The sequence below is a fragment of the Nannobrachium achirus genome (assembly GCF_963921795.1).
Source record: "Nannobrachium achirus genome assembly, chromosome: 19".
Taxonomy (NCBI): domain Eukaryota; kingdom Metazoa; phylum Chordata; class Actinopteri; order Myctophiformes; family Myctophidae; genus Nannobrachium; species Nannobrachium achirus.
This window is the reverse complement of record NC_137826.1, coordinates 11,691,524-11,711,563: the sequence shown is the minus strand read 5'-3', so window position 1 is coordinate 11,711,563 and position 20,040 is coordinate 11,691,524. Positions and strand designations below refer to the sequence as shown.

The following is a 20,040-nucleotide window of genomic DNA, read 5'->3' as shown; positions in this document are numbered from 1 at the left end:
AGTCAAACCGCTGAAATAATTTGTTTATAATTGGAACACAGTTCTTATATGACGCGATATGAAAAAGGTCTATGGGAATTCAGAATGGGGGAAGAAAACCGCGAACCAGGTTAGGATGTGTAAATTACGTCACACTTCACTACTCTATTGTACTTTTTTTTAATAGTTGGTGAGAACACTGCCGTCCACTTGGCTTAGAACGATTTTAATATAAAAAAAATTATAGATATAGTGCTGTGTGAATGGCCCTTAAGTCATACAAAAGTGCAGTAAAAAAGTTGCTAAAATAGTCAATCTCCAAGCTCACAGTTGTGAGCTTGTGAACTTGTAGACGGAGCTTGTAGAACCAACAAAACATTAACAAAAGCTTGAGACTAAACTTGAATTACATTTGGAACACAGAACCTAAGTTACGGTTTTGGACATACAAGGTTTCCACCCAATAACGACAATATGTACAGTATATTAGGTTATGTATTCGAAGCTACCTTAATAAGAGGAGACTGGCTACTCACTGCTTGTACAGAGTTACAGTCCCGCCTTGTCTCCAGGTAGCGCAGTGCACGTTTCTCCTCTTCCCTCAGCTTCGTGTCAGCCTGGCAAACGGAGACAACAGCGGTCTCTCATGAGACTAACTTTATGTCATGTCTTAAGACCTGAGGCGGATCCTAAAAAAGGACTTCTGAATCAGTAGTTCTCAAACTTTTTTGTGATTCAACATTTGTCAACATTTTTCAAAAATAGCAGAGGTGCAAGCTCGCAGCACGGCACGAAGTGACGCGCTGTGAGCTTGTGCATCTGCTATTTTTGAATAGCCAACGCTAAAATGACACCGATGCTTTCCTGGTTGTAATGGGTTAGATTTTAACCACTTTAACCATTATTTTATGCTTTAACTTTATTGCCGCACTGTGAGCTTGTAGATCTGCTATTTTTGAAAAATCGTGAAAATGAGAGCAAGTCTTTGAATATCTTTGACCCGATCTTTGACCCGACTTCTAAATCCTTCCCCTAAATCATGCAGTTCTCAAACCTTTTCATGTCAAGGACCCCCAAAATTACAGGTATTTGGCCACGGACCCCCATCTCAAAATATGTTGTTCCAGGGACCACCCAGAAGTAAATATTTGAGTTACAAATGTTCGTTTTTAAGTAGATATATTCAAAGACTTCATAATTTAAAAAAAATAGCGGATCTACAAGCTCACAGCGCGGCACTCGGTGCCGCGCTGTGAGCTTGTATATCTGCTATTTTTCAATAGTTAAAGCAGTCAATAATCCTAGGCCTAAATGGGTTAATACTAAGGAAAATGGCAACTTCTGGAACTTATGGAAAAATGTTAAACTCCCAATAGCAAAGCTTTGGATTAATTCAGTCGGTGCCATATTTAAAGTGGGATGACCTCTTATATTGCCGGTTCGCCAACAAAGGGTTAAAAAAATAGTGTGCACGCTGGTGCACACATTCGTGCACAGATCATGCACTATGCATGTGCATGCTTTTCACAGCTTTCAAACAAAAAAATCCGCTTGGAAATCCGTTCAGGCATTCAGGAGAAAGGAGCCCTTATGTTTTCTTCAAATGTAAACAAACATGGCTGCCATGTTTGAAAGATGGGGTTGGTATGGGGGTTAAACATGCAATTTCGCGATCGCGATCATGCCTAGTACACTGTTGGAGGTCCAAAATATTTTTTTTCAAAAACATTTTTTTCAAAAAAAAAAAAAAAAATATATATATATATATATATATATATTTTAAAAGACGTTCAGAAGACGTCTGGCAGGGAGGTCCATAGTGAAAAAGACGTTTTAAAGACGTTTTTATCATAGAAACTTCTTTTTTGGCAGGGTATGAGTTAACAATTAACTAAAGAGTGCTAAGACTCTGGGGTCAGATTCACGGTTGTGCCCTACCTGCCTTCATGAAATGACAATGTGACAATAACTGTCTCGACCCTAACAATTCAAACACTAAGGAATTCATTATTGATTAAAGACAGAATATTTAAAAAATAAATAATAATCACACCAGTGTTAAGTGAGTCGTCCCTTTATTACCCCTCGTGTGTGTGTGTCCGTGTATGGATAGGAGATAGATTGTAGGGTAAAATAAATGATCCTTAGTGCATTCCTTGGCAGACACACCAATTCCTTTGCTTTCCTACAATTTCATTTTTTATTTATTTATTTCATTCTCCAAAAATACACGTTGTTGCAGCCGTCAGGTCGCAGTTACTATCAAAACCTCCACCTGTCTGTCTGTCTGTCAGTCAGTCAGTCAGTCTGTCTGTCTGTCCGTCACGTCACACTTTTCCCCTACTCATATCTCCGCCACCGTTGCCCCGATCCATGCCAAACTTTGCACACACACTCCTGGGCTGCCAAAGCACAACCTCCAAAAGAAGTCAATTTGGGAGTGGCGACATGTCGGAATGGAGAGAAAATGTATACTGGTAAACTGGAAATCTCCGACTTCTACATGTTTCAAGAGATGGCTCAACGAGATTCTCTCCATTGCTAAGTTGGAACAAATGAGTCATGACCGACGGAAATCCCCAAACTAAGTTTAAAAAAATGTGGAGGCCTTTCCTGGCATTGCTTGACAAGTAGTTGAGCAACGGATATCTGGCTGCTATGGTCATGGTGTAACTTTCTTTCATAGACTTTCACTAACTATCCCTGCTTTCTGATGGTCATCGATCCCACCCATTTGTCCCTTTGTTCTGTGTCTTTCTTATTTGTGGCATGGCCAGTGTATGGAACTCCAACCTCCCCCGACGAATCAAACTCAGCTTTTTCTATGCGACGGTAGTCTGTTCTCCTATATGGCAGCGAATGCTGGACCCTGAAGCCAACTCTGCAGTCTCGTGCAAAATTTCCGTATGTCCTAGGATGCAGCTTGAGTACTCACATATTTCATGTAGTTTTGGACCCCGTTCTGTTGGAGGTATGAGGGCGCCTGTGTTCTATAGAAGCGTTCAGTAGAGTCCATGTAGGCCTTCTCGAAGTTGTCTCTGTATATCTGCAGCTTGTCATCGGGGTTGGAACAAAGGTTCACTGCTCAGAGAAAACAGGCAGTGAATTAAAAGAACAATTACACAAATGCACAGATGAGTAGTTCTAAATTTGCTTCATGACAAAACCAAAACGCTACACAAAAAAGCCTTATTCTAATATATGCGCAAAATGTTAGTAATATATATGTTTCTTTTAACAATGATCTTTTAGTTAAGTCATTTACAACTGTTCACTAAATGGGATATGATTTTGTCACCCCCATCAGCCTCATGCAAAAACCTTGTATATGCATACATCTTTCTTTTTTTCCCCCATAAACAACTGCCCTATTTTATGCTTAATCGTATGACAGTGTCACAAAAAAGGTAGCTGATCTAGAAGCTCACAATGCATCACATTCACATAAAGACACGTTGTGAGCTTTCAGATCTGGTATTTTTGCAAATTTTGAACAACTGGAACATTTTGGAAAAAGAATTATAAATAGTATACTGAACCAATGAAAAGTATCAACAATAATCTACTGTATAATGGACCCATTGGACCACAGGTTCTGTTTTCCATTTCCTGAAAAGTAATGGTTTTGGACATGCAAGGTTTCCTCCCCGACAGTGACAATGTATTTTCTCTCACCGTAAGACTCTCGAACCCCTATGACCAGCTGGGAGTCGAAGGCCTCTCCCAGCCTCTCGGCATGGACCAGCTTCATAGCGCTGTCTTGCAGTCGGTTCTTAATGTTGGAGAAGATGGACTCGTTCCATGTGTCCAGCATCAGCTGAGACGACAGAGACACACAGGTATGGTACATTAACATGGATGCTTTGGGAGCAACAATAGATGAAAGCTCAAGTGTGACTTATACTTAGTTGCGTGCCTTGTTGACACACAACGAAAATACGAATCTATGAAAAGATTCGAATAGATTATTTTATAATCGTATAATTATTACTCTAGTTGTACAATAGTGGCGTACAAAAATTGAGATAATAGGCGATCTGCACACTCACACCACATTTTTGCAGCCAGATACAATGGCTATGAATGAGGAAGTGAAAGTCGGGCCGCATCGCGGCCGAGGTGCTACATGGGATATGTAGTTTTTTTGCTCACCAGCGGCTGCCGCAGCACCCGTTTACCTGGTTACAATGGTAACCAGTTTAACACGTTCCTGGACGTGATAACGGGGTCGTGGCAACGCACCGTGGTAATTGTTATCACGTTGCTGGACGTTCTTTTTTTGGCATCCCAAGTGTTAATCGTAATCTCGGGAAAAGCTTGAAATAATCATGATCATGATCGCTTAGATTTTTCCGCAATAGCCGGGGATCCAGTAATCAAAATGGGAGAGGACCTGTGATGTTCTGCCGCACTTTTTATTTCTGTTTTATCTATTAGTTTGGTCATTAAGGTCCACAGAATGAGAGGCCTGCTCTGCCGGAAACATCGCGAAAAAAAGTTATGGTCATTTGTATATTCACTGTCCCATTGACTACACTAGAAATATTCAAAAAAGAAAAAAAATCTGCTTTAAGTAGCATGTGAGGGGTCAAACTAGGGGTTCTTCATGATTCTGAATCCATTGTAAGCATTTGTTTTGCATGAAAAAAATTCCTTGGACAAAATATGGGCCCGCAAAAACTGTGAAAAGTGGAAAAAAAGTGATGACTCATCACTTTTCACAGATTCTGCGGGCCAATATTTTGCCCAAGGAACGTTTTTCATGCAAAACAAATGCTTGCAATGGATTCAGAATGATGAAGAACCCCTAGTTTGACCCCTCACATGCTACTTAAAGCAGATTATTTTTCTTTTTTGAATATTTCTAGTGGAGTCAATGGGACAGTGAATATACAAATGGCCATAACTTATTTTCGCAAAGTTTCCGGCAGAGCAGGCCTCTCATTCTGTGGACCTTAATGACCAAACTAATAGATTAAACAGAAATAAAAAGTGTGGCAGAACATCACAGGTTCAACCCTATTCCTTGAGCTTATGGGCATGTGGATCCCCGACTACAAGGCACTTCTCCTGGTCTTCCTCACCTTCCGTACGATGCTGTCCTCCACGTTGGACTTCTTGTTGCTGCCTTGCTTTCCCATGAGCGTGATCTCCAGCTGGCAGAAGGGCTTGGGCAGGATGTCGCACTGCGTGAAGAACTTCCTCCACTCCACGATGTAGGCCTTGAGCAACGCCGTGTCATCCTGGTGACTTAACACCCGCTGGAGGAAGGTGAGAACGGAGGGTAGGGACAGTCTTAAGTCAGGGAATATGATGATCATATATAGGAGGACAATTTGGGGACTCCCGTTGGTCCGAACAGGTTAAGATTCACCAGGTTAGCATTCATCAGCGTCGGCAGGTTAGCTACTCACCAGGTTAGCATTCACCAGCGTCCGCAGGTTTGCTACTCTCCAGGTTAGCATTCACCAGCGTTAGTTTTACTGAGGTTAGGGTTAAGGTCAGGTTTAGATCGGGGGTCAGCAACCCGCTCTTTAGTGCCACCCTAGTGGCTCCCTGGAGCTTTTTCAAAAATTTATGAAAATGGAAAAAAGATGGGGGGAAAAATGATTTTTTTTTGTTTTAACGATTTTTTTTATCGTCACTGTCGGGCAGAAACCTTGTATCTCCAAGTTTGAAATTTGTATGTTTTTTTACGCAAAGTAAAGCCCTGCTTCATCATACAAGACTGACGCACAAAAGTAGTGAAAACAGCCGAACGCCGCGAGGCGTTGTGTGCTTGTAGATCGGCTGTTTTCACTAGTTTAGTAAAATTTTTAAATGATAAATACAAAACGAAGTTTTGGACATACACGGTTTCTAACCGACAACGACGATATATAAAGCTTTTATAACTTTTTGCGTCTCCAGACAGATTTGTTCTGGGTTTCTTTGGTCCAATATGGCTCTTTCAACATTTTGGGTTGCCGACCCCTGGTTTAGATGGTCGGACCAAAGGGAGTTCGAACCGAGGACATGTTACCGACAATTTAAAGTAAGATAAAAAATGATCTAGTGATCCAGGACAGCAGTCTCTGACGCTTAAACGGGGTATTTCACTTTGAAACAATCAAACAGTTTTTTTACATTTCTCTATTCAATATTTGTGTACTTGATATTCATGATGTCAGACACGCCCCCTCCTATATAAGACCTTTCAACTTCAAACTCTATGTTAACCATCAAACGACTTAACCCATTTAGAACGGGTACACATTTTGTGTATCATTATTTTATGTTTTAACTATTGAAAAATAGCAGATATACAAGCTCGCAGCGCGGCACCAAGTGCCGCGCTGCGAGCTCGTAGATCTGCTATTTTTGAAAAGTCGTGAACATTAGAATTTTGACCCGATTCTATAAGTGTCTTTTGAATCCTTCTAATTCTAGGCCTAAATGGGTTAAAAGCTGTCTGGGGAGCACACAAAAGCCAGAATAGATGTTAAAATGACCTCAGAAGTGTTTTAAAGTAGTGAAATACCGTTTAACCACTTCTGATCTACAAGCTCACAACACATCAATCATGTAGATCAGCTATTAAATAATGTAGTTGTGCACCGCACCTGCAGTCAACCCTGAACAAATGACAAAGAAGGGTGCAACGGTTTTCTCTGTTCTTTTGTGAAAACCGAACATGTTTTAAACGGAAAGATTTTGGATTAACCATTAAATATGGTAATCCGTATACAACCCTATCTAAAAGTTAGGTGTTTCGTCCGTATCTCCAAAGCATTAAAAACATAGATTTGCTTAGGCATTTTATGGCACCAAACCCTTAGCCTAGTTCCAGACCCTGAATCGCTAGCCACACCCCTTTAAAATGTAGTTTTGGCGATTCAGGGGTCTAGAAGTGCTCTCATTGAAGAGGCTTTCCTTGTTCGAAAATCCGTACAGCGAATCATCGTCTTGAATCAGCGTCTTGTGATAAGCGTGGGTGGGGTTTTCCCAAAACTCATGTGCGTTTCCAAGTAAACAAGCGCCACCGCCGGACCGTACCGCACATCGCGTCGCCCGTCGCAGTAATATGCGATCGTATCGATGTCGCTATGAAACACCAGTAGCAGGCATGTTATGTTGTGTTTGATTCCTAGTTTGTAGCGCTCCTATTTTGCCTGTTTCTGCCTGTTCCTATTCTGCCACATAACAACACTACGTCATCGGCTTTGCTACTGTTGTGTTGGTCAGACGGTGAACCAACGCCCATCCCAGAAATTGCCTTGGACGTGAGCAAGTTCAGACTGAATAATGGAGTGAAACGAAATGTCAATTCAGGCTGAGTGTCAGACAGTCAGGCTACCAAACCCTTACTGCTTGTGCTTGTTTGATGAAATCTAGGATGTCTTCTTTCAGGGCCTGGTGGATCTTAGCTGGACCTTTGTCATCCCACAAACACACTGCATGGACGTCTCTGTGGAAATCAACAGGAACAAAAGGAGGATATGGGAGGACTATTTAGCAATCCCTATTTGTTCCCTCCTACTGTGCGACAGAAAGCCTTAACTGACTGAACCCACATCTATCCCTCTAACACAGGGGTCTTCAACAGGGGGTCCGGCCGGGACCCCTAGGGGGTCTCTAGAGTTACTACAGGGGGGCCGCCAAATCCTTGTGTGATAGGATAATAATTCTTTTAAATTAACAACTTGAACCCTCGCATCCCTATTTCAAGGAGAACTTTAGCCAAAAATAGCAGATCTACAAGTTCTCAACGCCTCGCAGCTTGTAGATCGGCTATTTTCGGTAAATAGGTTTGATGTAAAGGTAAAAAAGAGCATACAGAGTACATAGTGAAAGATCAAGATAACAAAATATCGACGATTTAAATGGTTAAATATCTGAAAATACACATTAACATGAATCCAAAATAGACTGACGACAGTGCTGTCAAACAAGTCTATGAATCTATCTATGAAGTCGATGAAAATCTCCATCACACATAGAGAGGGTCCCTGCTTCATCTCTCTCTCTCAGCTATGCCACCATATTCAACAGATACACTTACGAGAACAGGTCAAACCATTGCTGTTTGGTGACAGACTCCTGGCGTAGCAGCTTTAGGACTATGGGACGCATCAGCTCCCATTTGTCCTCAAACTGGAGGGAGCCTTTATTCTGAAAACACAAAGCACAAAGCAAATAAACTACAGCGCAACTCTTGGCTATAATATGGCAAATGTGAAATGTAATGTTATCATTATGTTCTGTGGGAAAATGAAACATTCACAACATTATAATCAATAGAGTGGGATTAGTTACAGTGTAGAACAGGGTTCCCAAATTAGTTTTCCCCAAGGGCCGAATTATGTCTAGGGTACCAAGCCGAGGGCCACAACACTGCAGGGGGCGACGGTGGCGTTCCCACTACTCCAGCGACAGTTTTCGTCGTTGTCGGGTGAAAATCTTGTATGTCCAAAACCGTTCGTTTTGAATTTATCATTTTAAAAATGATTTAAACTAGTGAAAACAGACGATCTACAAGCACACAACACCTCGCACCGCGAGGCGTTGTGTGCTTGTAGATCGGCTGTTTTCACTACTTTTGTGCGACAGCCTTGTATGATTCGCGAAAGAAAGTACAAATTTGGAGATACGAGATTTTCACCCGACAACGACGATATACTAGTGTTGTTGCTGCTCTTATACCACCATTATTACTGGGGTTGGTGTGGGCCAGACAGTAGCTCCCCGCGGGCCGCAAATGGCTCGCGGGCCGCCTATTGGGGAACCCTGGTGTAGAATAATAAGACAGCATGTACTGTATGTGCATGCTTTTCTTGTATTGACCTATGTGGTCAACGCTGCAATCAGTAAGATCTGTGGCCTGGATTTGAACCCAGGTCTCTCACATGGGAGACCACATTTCTACCACTCTGACAAGAAGGACTGCCCAACAGACCTGGAGAGATATTGGGCTTATCATGAGCTTCAGGTTCAGGTTCAGGTTCGGTTTATTAGTCAAATGCGTATCCATACAAGTACAGACAAACAATGAAATGCTTGTGCCAAGAGCACTCTCAGCCTTATTGCACACAAAACAATACGACAACAACAGGTCACCCAGGACAACCCCAAAAAACAACAAAACAACCATACAGTGTGACAGTGTACAGTTTAAAAACTGCGTATATTGTACATGACTACCTACGTCTCGCTTCCATCTCTTCGTTAAGCAGCCTGATTGCTTGAGCATAGAAACTATTACTGAAACGGGTGGTGTGAGATTTGATGCTCTGGTAACGTTTTTTTGAAGGGAGGAGATAGAACAGGGAATGGGCGGGATGACAGCTGTCCTTTAAGATGTTCTCTGTCTTTTTCTTACAGCGTGTGTTATAGATTGTGTGTAGCTGTGGTAATTCTGTGCCAATGATTTTGGCAGCTCTCTTCACAATTCTCTGTAACTGTTTACTGTCTTGAGCAGTCACGTTACCAAACCACACTGTTATGCATCCTGTCAATACACTTTCTATGGTACAGCGATAGAAATTAACAAGAGCCTTGGTGCTTAGGCCAAATCTCCTGAGGCGCCGCAGAAAGTACAGTCGCTGCTGCGCTTTCTTAAGGATACCTTCGCTGTTTTGAGACCATGTGAGTGAGTTTGTTATGTGAACACCCAGGAATTTGAAACTGTCCACTATGTCTACAGGTGAACCATTTATGGTTACGGGACTGTGATCGACTTCAGATTTCCTAAAGTCAACGATGATCTCTTTTGTTTTACTAACATTTAGAGAGAGATTGTTATTCTGGCACCATAGGGTTAGCTCTTCAATTTCCCTCCTATAGGCCCTCTCATCATCGTTAGATATTAGTCCTATAACCGTGGTGTCATCTGCAAATTTGAGAATAGAATTATTTCCACACCTGGCAACACAGTCATAGGTGAACAGACTATACAACAAGGGACTGAGGCAACAGCCCTGGGGCGCTCCAGTCCTGGTCAATATCTTAGATGAATGCTTGTTCCCTATTCGTACAGATTGTGGCCTGCCTGTCAAAAAGTCAAACAGCCAGTTGCAGATACTACTGCCCAGACCAAGACCTCTGAGTTTCAACACAAGCTTAGATGGTACAATCGTGTTAAAGGCAGAGCTATAATCTATGAAGAGTAGTCTGACATAAGAGTTCTTATTCTCCAGATGTTTCAAGGCAATGTGTAGTGCGAGAGAAATAGCATCATCGACTGATCTATTAGCACAGTATGCAAACTGTAATGGATCAGTATTGGCAGGGATAATGTGCGTTATATGTGATATAACCATTTTTTCCAGACACTTCATAAGAACAGAGGTCAAAGCCACAGGGCGATAATCATTAAGACAGGTGACAGGATTTTTCTTTGCTATGGGTACAATTATGGTTTCCTTGAAACACAACGGTACCATACACAATGACAGGGACATATTGAAAATGTCAGTAAAGACTCCCGAAAGCTGGTCAAAACACAACTTAAGGACACGTGAGGCAATCCCATCAGGACCGGCCGCCTTATGAGTCCCAACGCTTTTAAAAGTTTTACTCACATCTCGTTGTGTCACCTGCAGCTCCACCGCACCGGGTGTACCCCTCAGTCAGTGCTACTTGTTAAAAAACATAACACGCATTGCTTCTTTTTTCCTCCTATGGAATTCTGTCAGAGTCAGAAATAAAGTTTTATTGCTTGACTGATCCTGTGTTGACAGTCAAGTCACCAACCTGTCCCTGCAAAAACACACCACATTGACCACATTCTGAATGCAAAGTCCCCTTTCCCTGATGATCCATAGACCAAGGGTCTTCAACAGGGGGTCCGGTACCCCTAGGGGGTCCTCGGAGTTACTACAGGGGGTCCTCCAAATCTTTTCATGATAGAAAGAAACAAAGAAAATCTCCTTTTTAGCCAGATTCTGAGCTTTAGCCAAAAATTGCAGATCTACAAGCTCACAACACCTCGCAGAGAGCAGACAAAGTACAGAGTGAAAGGTCAAGTTCATTAAGTATTGATGGTTCAAGTGGCTAAATATCTGAAAACACAAATTGACATGAATCCAAAATAGACTGTGATGACTGTGCTGTCAATGAAACTATGGAATCTATGAACAGGTTGTGGGGGTCTCTGCTTCATCTCTCTCTCTCAACTAAGGAGTCCTTGAGCTGGAAACGTTGAAGACGTAATTGAAGATGTAATTCTGAGAGTATGGAACCAAATGGACCCTATCAGAGTTAAATATTGTAATTAACAACAAGGAGTAAGGACATGCCACCGTCAGGTCACCTGCAGCTCTTTAATGTCACCCCGGGGATGGGTGACAGACAGACAGATGCATCATGAATACAACGACATGCTGGTTGACATAATAACACTACAACGAACGTCTCTTCCCCTGTGTCTTCTTGACTAGTCTTTTATCTCTGTACTGTTAGCTATCTTATAGCCCTTTTAGCAGCTCAGCTCACTCATTGAATAGAACACTAGCTATAATGTTAGCCAGTGATAACCAACTGGTCCTCTGGTGAGTCAAATAAGACGTTCTGCTGGACACCGCGGCGGTGACCAGTGGCCCATTCACGACCTGAGTCAGTCAGGACGTGGCGGTCCAACACAGTGACATGGAAACCCAAAGAATCGATTTGAAGTGTGGAAGCCTTACCTTCAGCAAATTAGACGCCATGTTCCCCTCAACTTATTGTCTCGCGCGATCTCGCGTGGATTAGGCTTCGTTCGGGACTCCACAGATTGTTTTCTCTTCTGTAACTTCAGTTCTGATTTGCATGGATCATGTAATGGTTTTTATGTCATAATAAAGAGAAACGATAACATGCAGCCCTGCCACTAATTTGTCAGACTCGGATATGAATAATAAAATATGATTTGAAAGAATGATAGCTAGCCGAATGATCGATTTATGTCAAAAAGAATAACTTTTTTTAATCAAAAGGTGAACGGAATAAACACTAAACAATTAATAAAGGTTATTAATATTATTAATATGAATATAAATATTATTAAATGGATCATATGATTCATGTCAAAAACTAAGAATAAATAACATGCTGTCATATCAATTTGGGTGGATTATTTATGTAGAAAAAAATAACATAGGGAGCAGGCTGTATTACAGTTACATTGAATTTATATTTATGCCTTTAGTTTAGCACTAGGCACTAGCCCTTTTTTTCTTCTTGTTTAAAAGGCCATTCCTTCAGAGTTTGATACCCTATACTCATCTGCTCATCTGCAGGAGAGTGAAATCCAAGCGAACAAGACAATATTTTTACAGTGTCAAGGACAGCGATGGTTTCTCAAAAACAACTGTCTTGTTTTCATTCTCTATCAGTGTCGGTATTTCCTACTCTCTCTCTCTCTCTCTCTCTCTCTCTCTCTCTCTCTCTCTCTCTCTCTCTCTCTCTCTCTCTCTTGCTCACACACACACACACACACACACACACACACACGCACACGCACGCACGCACACACACACACACACACACACACACACACACACACACACACACACACACACACACACACACACACACACACACACACACACACACACACACACACAGAGCAGCAGCAGCATCACATCAAGTTTGGCTGCACATTGCAAATGTCACGTGGTCAAAGACCATCTTTCTGACCAATCACAGTGTAGGAGGCGGCCCTTTTGAGAGCTGTGTAAATAAAAGCTAGATTGACCCACGTGGACCTGTCGCATGGATTGTCGCACACTTCATGTAATCGTGAGGAAAATCATCATGATGTCAACTTGTCGCAGCTGACGACTCGCCTCAAACTAACCATGAATGGAAACGAAACCCTGTATGCAGGTAGATAGATCCTTAATGTGTTAAAACTGTGCGACTACTGAGTGCTACTACTGTCTTTGCTATGTCTGTAATAGGGTGACATGTTGCCACCCCATAGTACTCTGCTAGCTAATTGTGTTAAACTGGAGGAATTAAGCTTTTGTGACTCTTATCAAAGGAGGAATGAGTCTAACATCCATTTAATGAGCAGCACATTCCTGGGCAGATTATGTACCATTATGCTGCCTGACTGTCCTTGTGGTGTAGATAATGCATTGCGAAAGACCAGACCTTGACAGTGGAACAGAGTAGTTCCAAGAACTTCCTCCAACACCCTGAACCCATTCATTCATTCATTCCAGAATGTTTATGTCGAAACGGTCTGTCATGTCTCTTGTTCCAGCTTTACCTCTGAAGGAGATGGAGGGCTCTGAGCCCCTCGAAGACAGGACATGTGGGAACTGCACTGGGGCACTCCGCAGCAAGCTAAAGGGTGTCTTCACAAGGTGAGTGCACATTCAACTCAACGGTATGTTTAGCTACTGTTGTAATGAAAAACTAACAGTCTGGTTAACACATTATAGTTATACTAAGGTCCTTAAAAGTTAATGAATAGGCGACACAGAGCCCTTATACTTATAAGATGCTTATGCACATTAAAATATGTGTATTAAGTGTTAATAATGCAATTAACAAACAACATCCATGCATTGAGTTGCAGGCCATACCCACTCCATCTAGCCTCAACAGAGAAGTAAGATTGGTTTCGTACGATCATATTGATCATCAGAATAGCTAATAAAAAACGATACATCTTATGCATGAGTTATGCTTGGTTGCACACCCTGCGAGGGCGGCTGGCATTTAGGGGGGGGGGGGCTGGCATTTCGCCTACCCTGAATCTAATTCCTGAAAACACCCCGGTCTGAAACTAGATAAACTGGTCTCTATAGAGACATTCAGGGTATTGCTTGATGATGCATTATAGGAATACCAGAAAACTCGCCCTCTTTCAAAGTCGCCCCAAACTCGTTTCCCAACGGGTCTGTGGCCTTGAGCTAGATGCAGATTAGACTAAAATCAAATCTGTGCTTGTGGGGGTCCCTGGAACAAAAAAGTTTGCAATAGGGGTCCATCCGTGGAACAAAATATTTTGAGATGGGGGTCCATGGCCAAAAACACATTTTGGGGGTCCTTAACCACTGATAGGCACATTCTACTAATGTCTTCTAAATCATAAAAGAATTCTGAAAAAAAAATGTATGTTGCCATCAGTGTTTCTCAAACTTTGTCATGTGAAGGACCCCCAGAATGATATGTATTTGGCTACGGATCCCCATCACAAAATATTTTGTTCCAGGGACCCCCAGAAGCAAATATTTGATTTTAGTCTATTCTGCATCTAGCTTAAGGCCACAGACCCGCTGAGAAACGAGTTTGGGGCGACTTTGAAAGAGGGCGACTTATCTGGCTACCCATTATAGATGGGTATTATAGATTATATTATAGATTATAGATACATGGACTGCACCTGCTTTATGTAGTTTTTTATATTTTTTTGGCTCAAATACACGACCTTGTGTGTATGTCCATGTCCATGTGTCCATTTTATAGCCATTGTTTTTTTGTCACACACTTGTTTCGAAGGAACAATATTTTCTAGTTTCCATTGTGGTCCGTGGTCTCGGACAAACAAAACAAAACAACAAAGAATAGACATTGATGTACAACAAATTAAAACAACTTTTGTTTTGACTTGACACCGTGACCAAAAAACACTTGCTTACCTCCCAGGCGTCTGCTGAAGACCATTGCCATGGGCCAGGCCTTGTCGTTGCTGATATGCGGAACGGCAGTGAGCAGTCAGTACTTGGTGGATGCCGGGGTGGAGACACCCATGCTGCAGAGTTTCATGAACTACGCTCTACTTCTGCTGGTCTACACCTCGTCGCTCGGCCTCAGGAAAGGTCACCTTGACATTTATCACGTTGCTTGTGACTTAGTATCTAATTTATATTGCAGTGAACGTGTAGAATGAGAGTGTGGAAAAAATTAAATACTGAGTAGTTCACCCCCCAAATTACTTTTTTCCTAACGATTACTATTTTTATTCTTTGGTATTTGTCCAAAAAAAAACATTTTGGGGGTGAACTACTCCTTTAAGTTTGTGTCATTTTGAGTAAACCACAGAGCCACCATGAAAAAGAAATATTGCATTTCTATTGTATTTTATTAAAGAATAGCCGATCTTCAAGATTACAACACGTCGCCGCTTTTAGATCTTTTAAATGGACTAAAATGTTTGCATTTGAATGTTTTACTTTGCCTATAATAATGACATTCACCAAATTGGTTTTGGGTATGTCAAATTGCCAGGGTTAAAATGGTAGTGGATTAACAAGGAGGGGTCCTATGTATGGCAAAAAGATAGCAAGTAACGTCTCGTCTCGCATTTATTTTCTATAGGGGAAGGCAACATTTTGCAGATTTTAAAAACCAAGTGGTGGAAGTATTTGCTGATGGGTCTCACAGATGTGGAGGCAAACTATGCAGTGGTGAAGGCTTACCAGTATACCACACTGACAAGTATACAGGTAGGTCAAAGTCAGATATTATCACCTAGGATTAGGAGCTGCCTCCCAAACAATGAATTGGAGACTGAACTGATTGACTTGATCTGACAATTCCATTGTCTCTACAGTTACACTCTTAAGGCCCATTCCCACTGGGCCAGATAACAGATAAAAAATCTCTTTCTCCAGATATTTTTCCATTCAAAGTGGATGGTAGATACAGATAAAAAAAAATGATGTGCCACAGATAAAATTATCTGTGGCAAATATCTGTGGTAGATTTTTTTTTATCTGTATCTACCATCCACTTTGAGTGGAAAAATATCTGGAGAAATCTGTTATCTGGCCCAGTGGGAATGGGCCTTTAATTCTGAAATGATGAACTCCTAACCCTGGAGTCATATTAAAGCCGCAATCCAGGACCTATTTTACTGAATAAGACATCATTGTAACTAATCTGTATGGTAGAGTATGTATAATAATAATACAACAATATAACTAGCTCATATGCAATGGTTGGAAGTGGTCTCTTTACTCTTCCATTGAGAAACGTAGACCATGGAGTCGGGCAGGACACATACTGGTTGAAAAGTAGCCTTGCCTGAAGCTCACAGGCCCATAATATCTCCCCGCTATAGATGTCCAGTTTCCCACGAAGGAGACCAGGTTTGAATCCTGTGTGTTATAAAATATAGTTGCAATTAGCTCTCTCCTCCGGGAGAGGACATAATTGTAACTTAAGTTATTGTCACCCTCTTCACCTCTAGTTCTGTTGGTTTATTCCCTGTGGAGCAGTACATCAGTATGACATCTTTTCCTGCTGTGGCTGTGTCTGGTTTAAGCCACTAACGGCCACAGTCTGCATTTTAATGTCTTTCAGCTTCTGGACTGCTTTGTCATCCCAGTCCTGATGGTGCTGTCCTGGTGTGTCCTGAAGACGCGCTACAGGCTGGTCCACTTTGTGGCTGTGGCTGTCTGTCTGTTAGGGGTGGGTGCAATGGTAGTTGCTGACGTGATGGCTGGAAGAGACCAAGGATCCAGTAAGGGCACTTTGATCATTATTATAAACGGGCCAAAATGTTCAAAAGCAACTTCGGCATGTAGTTTTTTTTGTTTAATGTTTTGTTATTAAGTGATGTATTGTTGTGTGATTTCTTTGGGGGCGAACGATGGGGCATAAATAGCAGATGTACAAGCTAGTGGTCAACTAAGTATAGTGTTGCTGTCGAGCAGAAACCTCATCTCCTTATTTTAACTTCTTGTGTTTTTTTTCGTAAATTAATGCCCAACTTGATCATTACTACAGAGTCACACAAAAGCAGCAGATCTACAATCTCCAAAACGCAGCGTGTTTGCGAAGTAGCACGTTTTGAGCTTGTCAGTCTGCCACTTTTGCAGTTTTTGAAAATGAACTGTTTTGGACCTATGAGGTTTCTACCCGACAGAGACCATTTAAGCAATGAGCTAAGAGCGAGGAGCATTAACCAGAATCACCTGCTTTTATATTCCACACGCCTCTCTTATCTCCCTCACGCTCACTCTGTCCCTCTCCCTAGGCAGTGATCTCCTACTAGGAGATGGGTTGGTACTGCTGAGTGCTGTTCTCTATGCCATGTCCAATGTGTGCCAGGAGCACACGGTGAAGAACCTGAGTCGAGTGGAGTTCCTTGGCATGATGGGGCTCTTCGGGACACTCATCAGCGGCATACAGTTGTAAGAGAACACCATGTGCATTCTAATGGTATTCCACCCTAAAAGGCATCGTGCATAGGTGAACGACCACAGATAATTACCAACCCAGGAAACTTGACGTTCAAAAATACTTGCTAATGGTGGTCACTGGATGGACGGCACCATTCCTGTTTCTGTGCACTGCGCTATTGGGCAAACAAATACACAATCAATCCACACTCCGCAGACAAAACTCACATTTGAAAAATAATGCTGTAATTCTACCGCAACATGCAGTAAAACCTAAGGTTGGACCTAGTCCTGGACAATGACGAATCTTGAGCAAATGGACAAATCTAACCCTAAACAATGTTGCAGATATATTGGGGAAACGATGTTTCTTCGACCACAGTAATTACTGCTAGATTGGATTACTAGTACTTTATTTTTGTGTGTTCGTGCGTGTGTGATTTCTTAGGGGTTTTTCAGCAGTATTGGCATTGTTGGCTCTGGATTATGAAACAATTACTCATTGATATTTGACTGCTTTCCTAAATCAATTGGCCCATTAAATGTATGAAGTATGTGCTTTATTCCCCACTAATTCTATGTTATGCGGGATTGCAGCGCTGCCCTGGAAATAAGTGCAGCCAGGGCAATAAAGTGGAATTTCAATATCGGTAAGTTCATTTTCTATTTTGTTGAATGTTGCAATTATAGTGGTTCACGATGCCAGTGTAGGGTTGACCACTAATACACCTAGGGCTGTCACGATTATGACATTTTACATGGCGATTAATTTTCTCTCAAATAATTGCGATTAACGATTTAATTGTGTTTTTGTCGTTGATAGTTACATTTCTGTTTGGCTTTTAGGCTTTGAAGTTGCACTTGGTAGATATGACACATAACCTAAATATACAAAGAAATTACTGACATATTTGACAACTTTAAACTTAAAAAAGAAGATTGACAGTGGAAATAGCCGATCTACAAGCTCACAACGCGTCGCATCGCGACGCGTTGTGAGCTTGTAGATCTGCTATTTCCACTATTTTTTTTTACTTTAACAACATGGAAACGATTATGACGATTATGACAAATAATCGCGATTATGTCAAAATAATTGCGATTAGACGATTATGTAATAATTGTGACAGCCCTAAATACACCTACTAAAGCTTTCTCATTCTGTTTTGGACAGTTTTGCTGTTTGCAGCATATACCTTCTGTATGTTTGCACTGTACATCTTCATGCCCGTTGTGGTGAAGATAACCAGCGCCACCGCGGTCAACCTCTCTCTGCTCACATCAGACCTCTTCAGCCTCTTCTGTGGACTCTTCCTTTTCCACTACACAGTATGTTGTATATTATTTATTCTTTTATTACATTTTTTATCATCAAATCATCAACAGTGGTACCACAGAAAGATGGGAGTGTGTACAGTACACATTGTCGAACCTTCCAGTGATACAGAAAAGGCAGAAATCGGTCCAAATCCACCCGTTGTTTCCCTAAGCTTAGTGACCCATTTGCGGTCGTGGTCGTCGTCCCCGTTTTTATGGATGTTCAAAAGATTTTCAAAAATGTTTCAGAAATGTTCACTTATTAACCGCGCTGATTAACCAACCACATAGTAGGCGGACATGCAGTGAAAATTGCCAATCCACAAGCTCACAAACGCTTTGGTGTTTAGGGAAAAAAGGAGGGGATTAAGTATAGACCGCTGGGGGATCCCGGTCAACAAAGTATATAGGGTTTAAGTGGTTAAATAAATATAATAACATTACTGCCAGTGAGAAACTGACCTGGAAAACAAAATGGAAGCCCCACTGGGATTTCCCGTCGGTGTGGGATGGGAGTTGCTCTTCCATTCTGTGAACTGCTGAAGGTCGCTAGCTGTTTCCCACTCTGTGTTTGGGTTCCTTTGCACCTGGATAAACGCCAGTGTTACTCTCAGCCGGGAATTTAACCAAAACAATCCACAGCAATCTTAGTTGGTGCCTAATATTCGTACATGTTTGACTTTGACAAGTTCCTTCAGTAGCAAGGTCGCTCATGGTAACAGATAAACACGCAGATAAACAAGGCCTCACGCTGTGAGGTGTTGTGAGCTTGTAAATCGGCTATTTTCTTTGGTGTAGAGGGGAAAAGAGCAGAAGTAAGAGTGAAAGGTCAACTTTATTAAGTTTTGACGGTTCAAGTGGTTAAATATCTGAAAACACAAATTGACATGAATCCAAAATACACTGACGATTGTGCTGTCAAACAATGAAACTATATGGACTCTCTGAAAAGGTTGTGGGGGTCCCTGCTTCGTCTCTCTCTCAACTAAGGGGTCCTTGGCCTGAAAACGTTGAAGACCCCTGGCTTACGCTAATTGGTCAGCTAATGCCATATCAAACCAAGGGCTGATACGGCACCCTCTCTTTCCTTTTATGTTTCAATAAAGCTTGGGCTTTAAAGTGCTATTATGCCAATGTTCTTTGCATTGTCTTTGTTTTCTTCTCCTCTAGTTCTCGAGCCTCTACATTGTCTCGTTTGTGGTCATCATTGTGGGCTTTATCATGTTCAACATCATTCCCACGGACCCCGGCACACACGAGGCGCAATCCAGAGGTGTGGATTTTGAGCATCCTGCTGCATGGTCTGCAGACCAGGCCAGAGGGGCCCACCTGCTCCAGTTAGAAGAGACTGAGAGGGGGACTGCTGGAGATGGGCTTACAGAAGAGACCACCTTAGACCACCTTCCCCAACAGGAAAACGAGACTAAGAAGTGAGACACAGGTTATGGTTGCTGGAGACCAACCGCTCCTGAGATGTGTACTACTGTTATATATCACAGTGTAGTGAAAGTTCTGTTACTTTTTTTTTTCTTCTTTTTTTTTGGGGGGGAGGGAGTGTGTGTGTGGGGGGGGGGGTCCTTAACCACTTAAGCCCTATATAAGTCTTCGTGATCTACAAGCTCACAATGCATTGCATGGTGACACG

At 41.9% G+C, this 20,040-nt stretch overlaps 2 protein-coding genes across 2 annotated transcripts in view; one reads left to right on the top strand and one right to left on the bottom strand.

Annotated features, from left to right (window-relative positions):
* Positions 1-11,666, bottom strand: part of LOC308304614 (cullin-5-like) — a gene marked incomplete at both ends in the record, with an annotated part of 45,986 nt that extends 34,320 nt beyond the window's left edge. Inside the window, 7 exons of the mRNA XM_080749240.1 lie at positions 516-596; positions 2,915-3,060; positions 3,655-3,796; positions 5,064-5,240; positions 7,327-7,426; positions 8,021-8,130; positions 11,646-11,666. Coding sequence (XP_080605366.1) covers positions 516-596; positions 2,915-3,060; positions 3,655-3,796; positions 5,064-5,240; positions 7,327-7,426; positions 8,021-8,130; positions 11,646-11,666 — 777 coding nt within the window. The remainder of the gene's footprint in view (positions 1-515; positions 597-2,914; positions 3,061-3,654; positions 3,797-5,063; positions 5,241-7,326; positions 7,427-8,020; positions 8,131-11,645) is intronic.
* Positions 11,667-12,727: 1,061 nt separating this feature from the next.
* On the top strand, positions 12,728-19,829 carry slc35f2 (solute carrier family 35 member F2; the record flags this gene model as incomplete). The annotated part of the gene is made up of 9 exons (XM_080749239.1): positions 12,728-12,825; positions 13,208-13,310; positions 14,599-14,771; positions 15,271-15,398; positions 16,258-16,417; positions 16,934-17,090; positions 17,676-17,728; positions 18,253-18,407; positions 19,566-19,829. The coding sequence occupies exons 1-9, from the start codon at positions 12,798-12,800 to the stop codon at positions 19,827-19,829; spliced, it is 1,221 nt and encodes a 406-aa protein (XP_080605365.1). The 5' UTR covers positions 12,728-12,797.
* Positions 19,830-20,040: the final 211 nt, after the last annotated feature.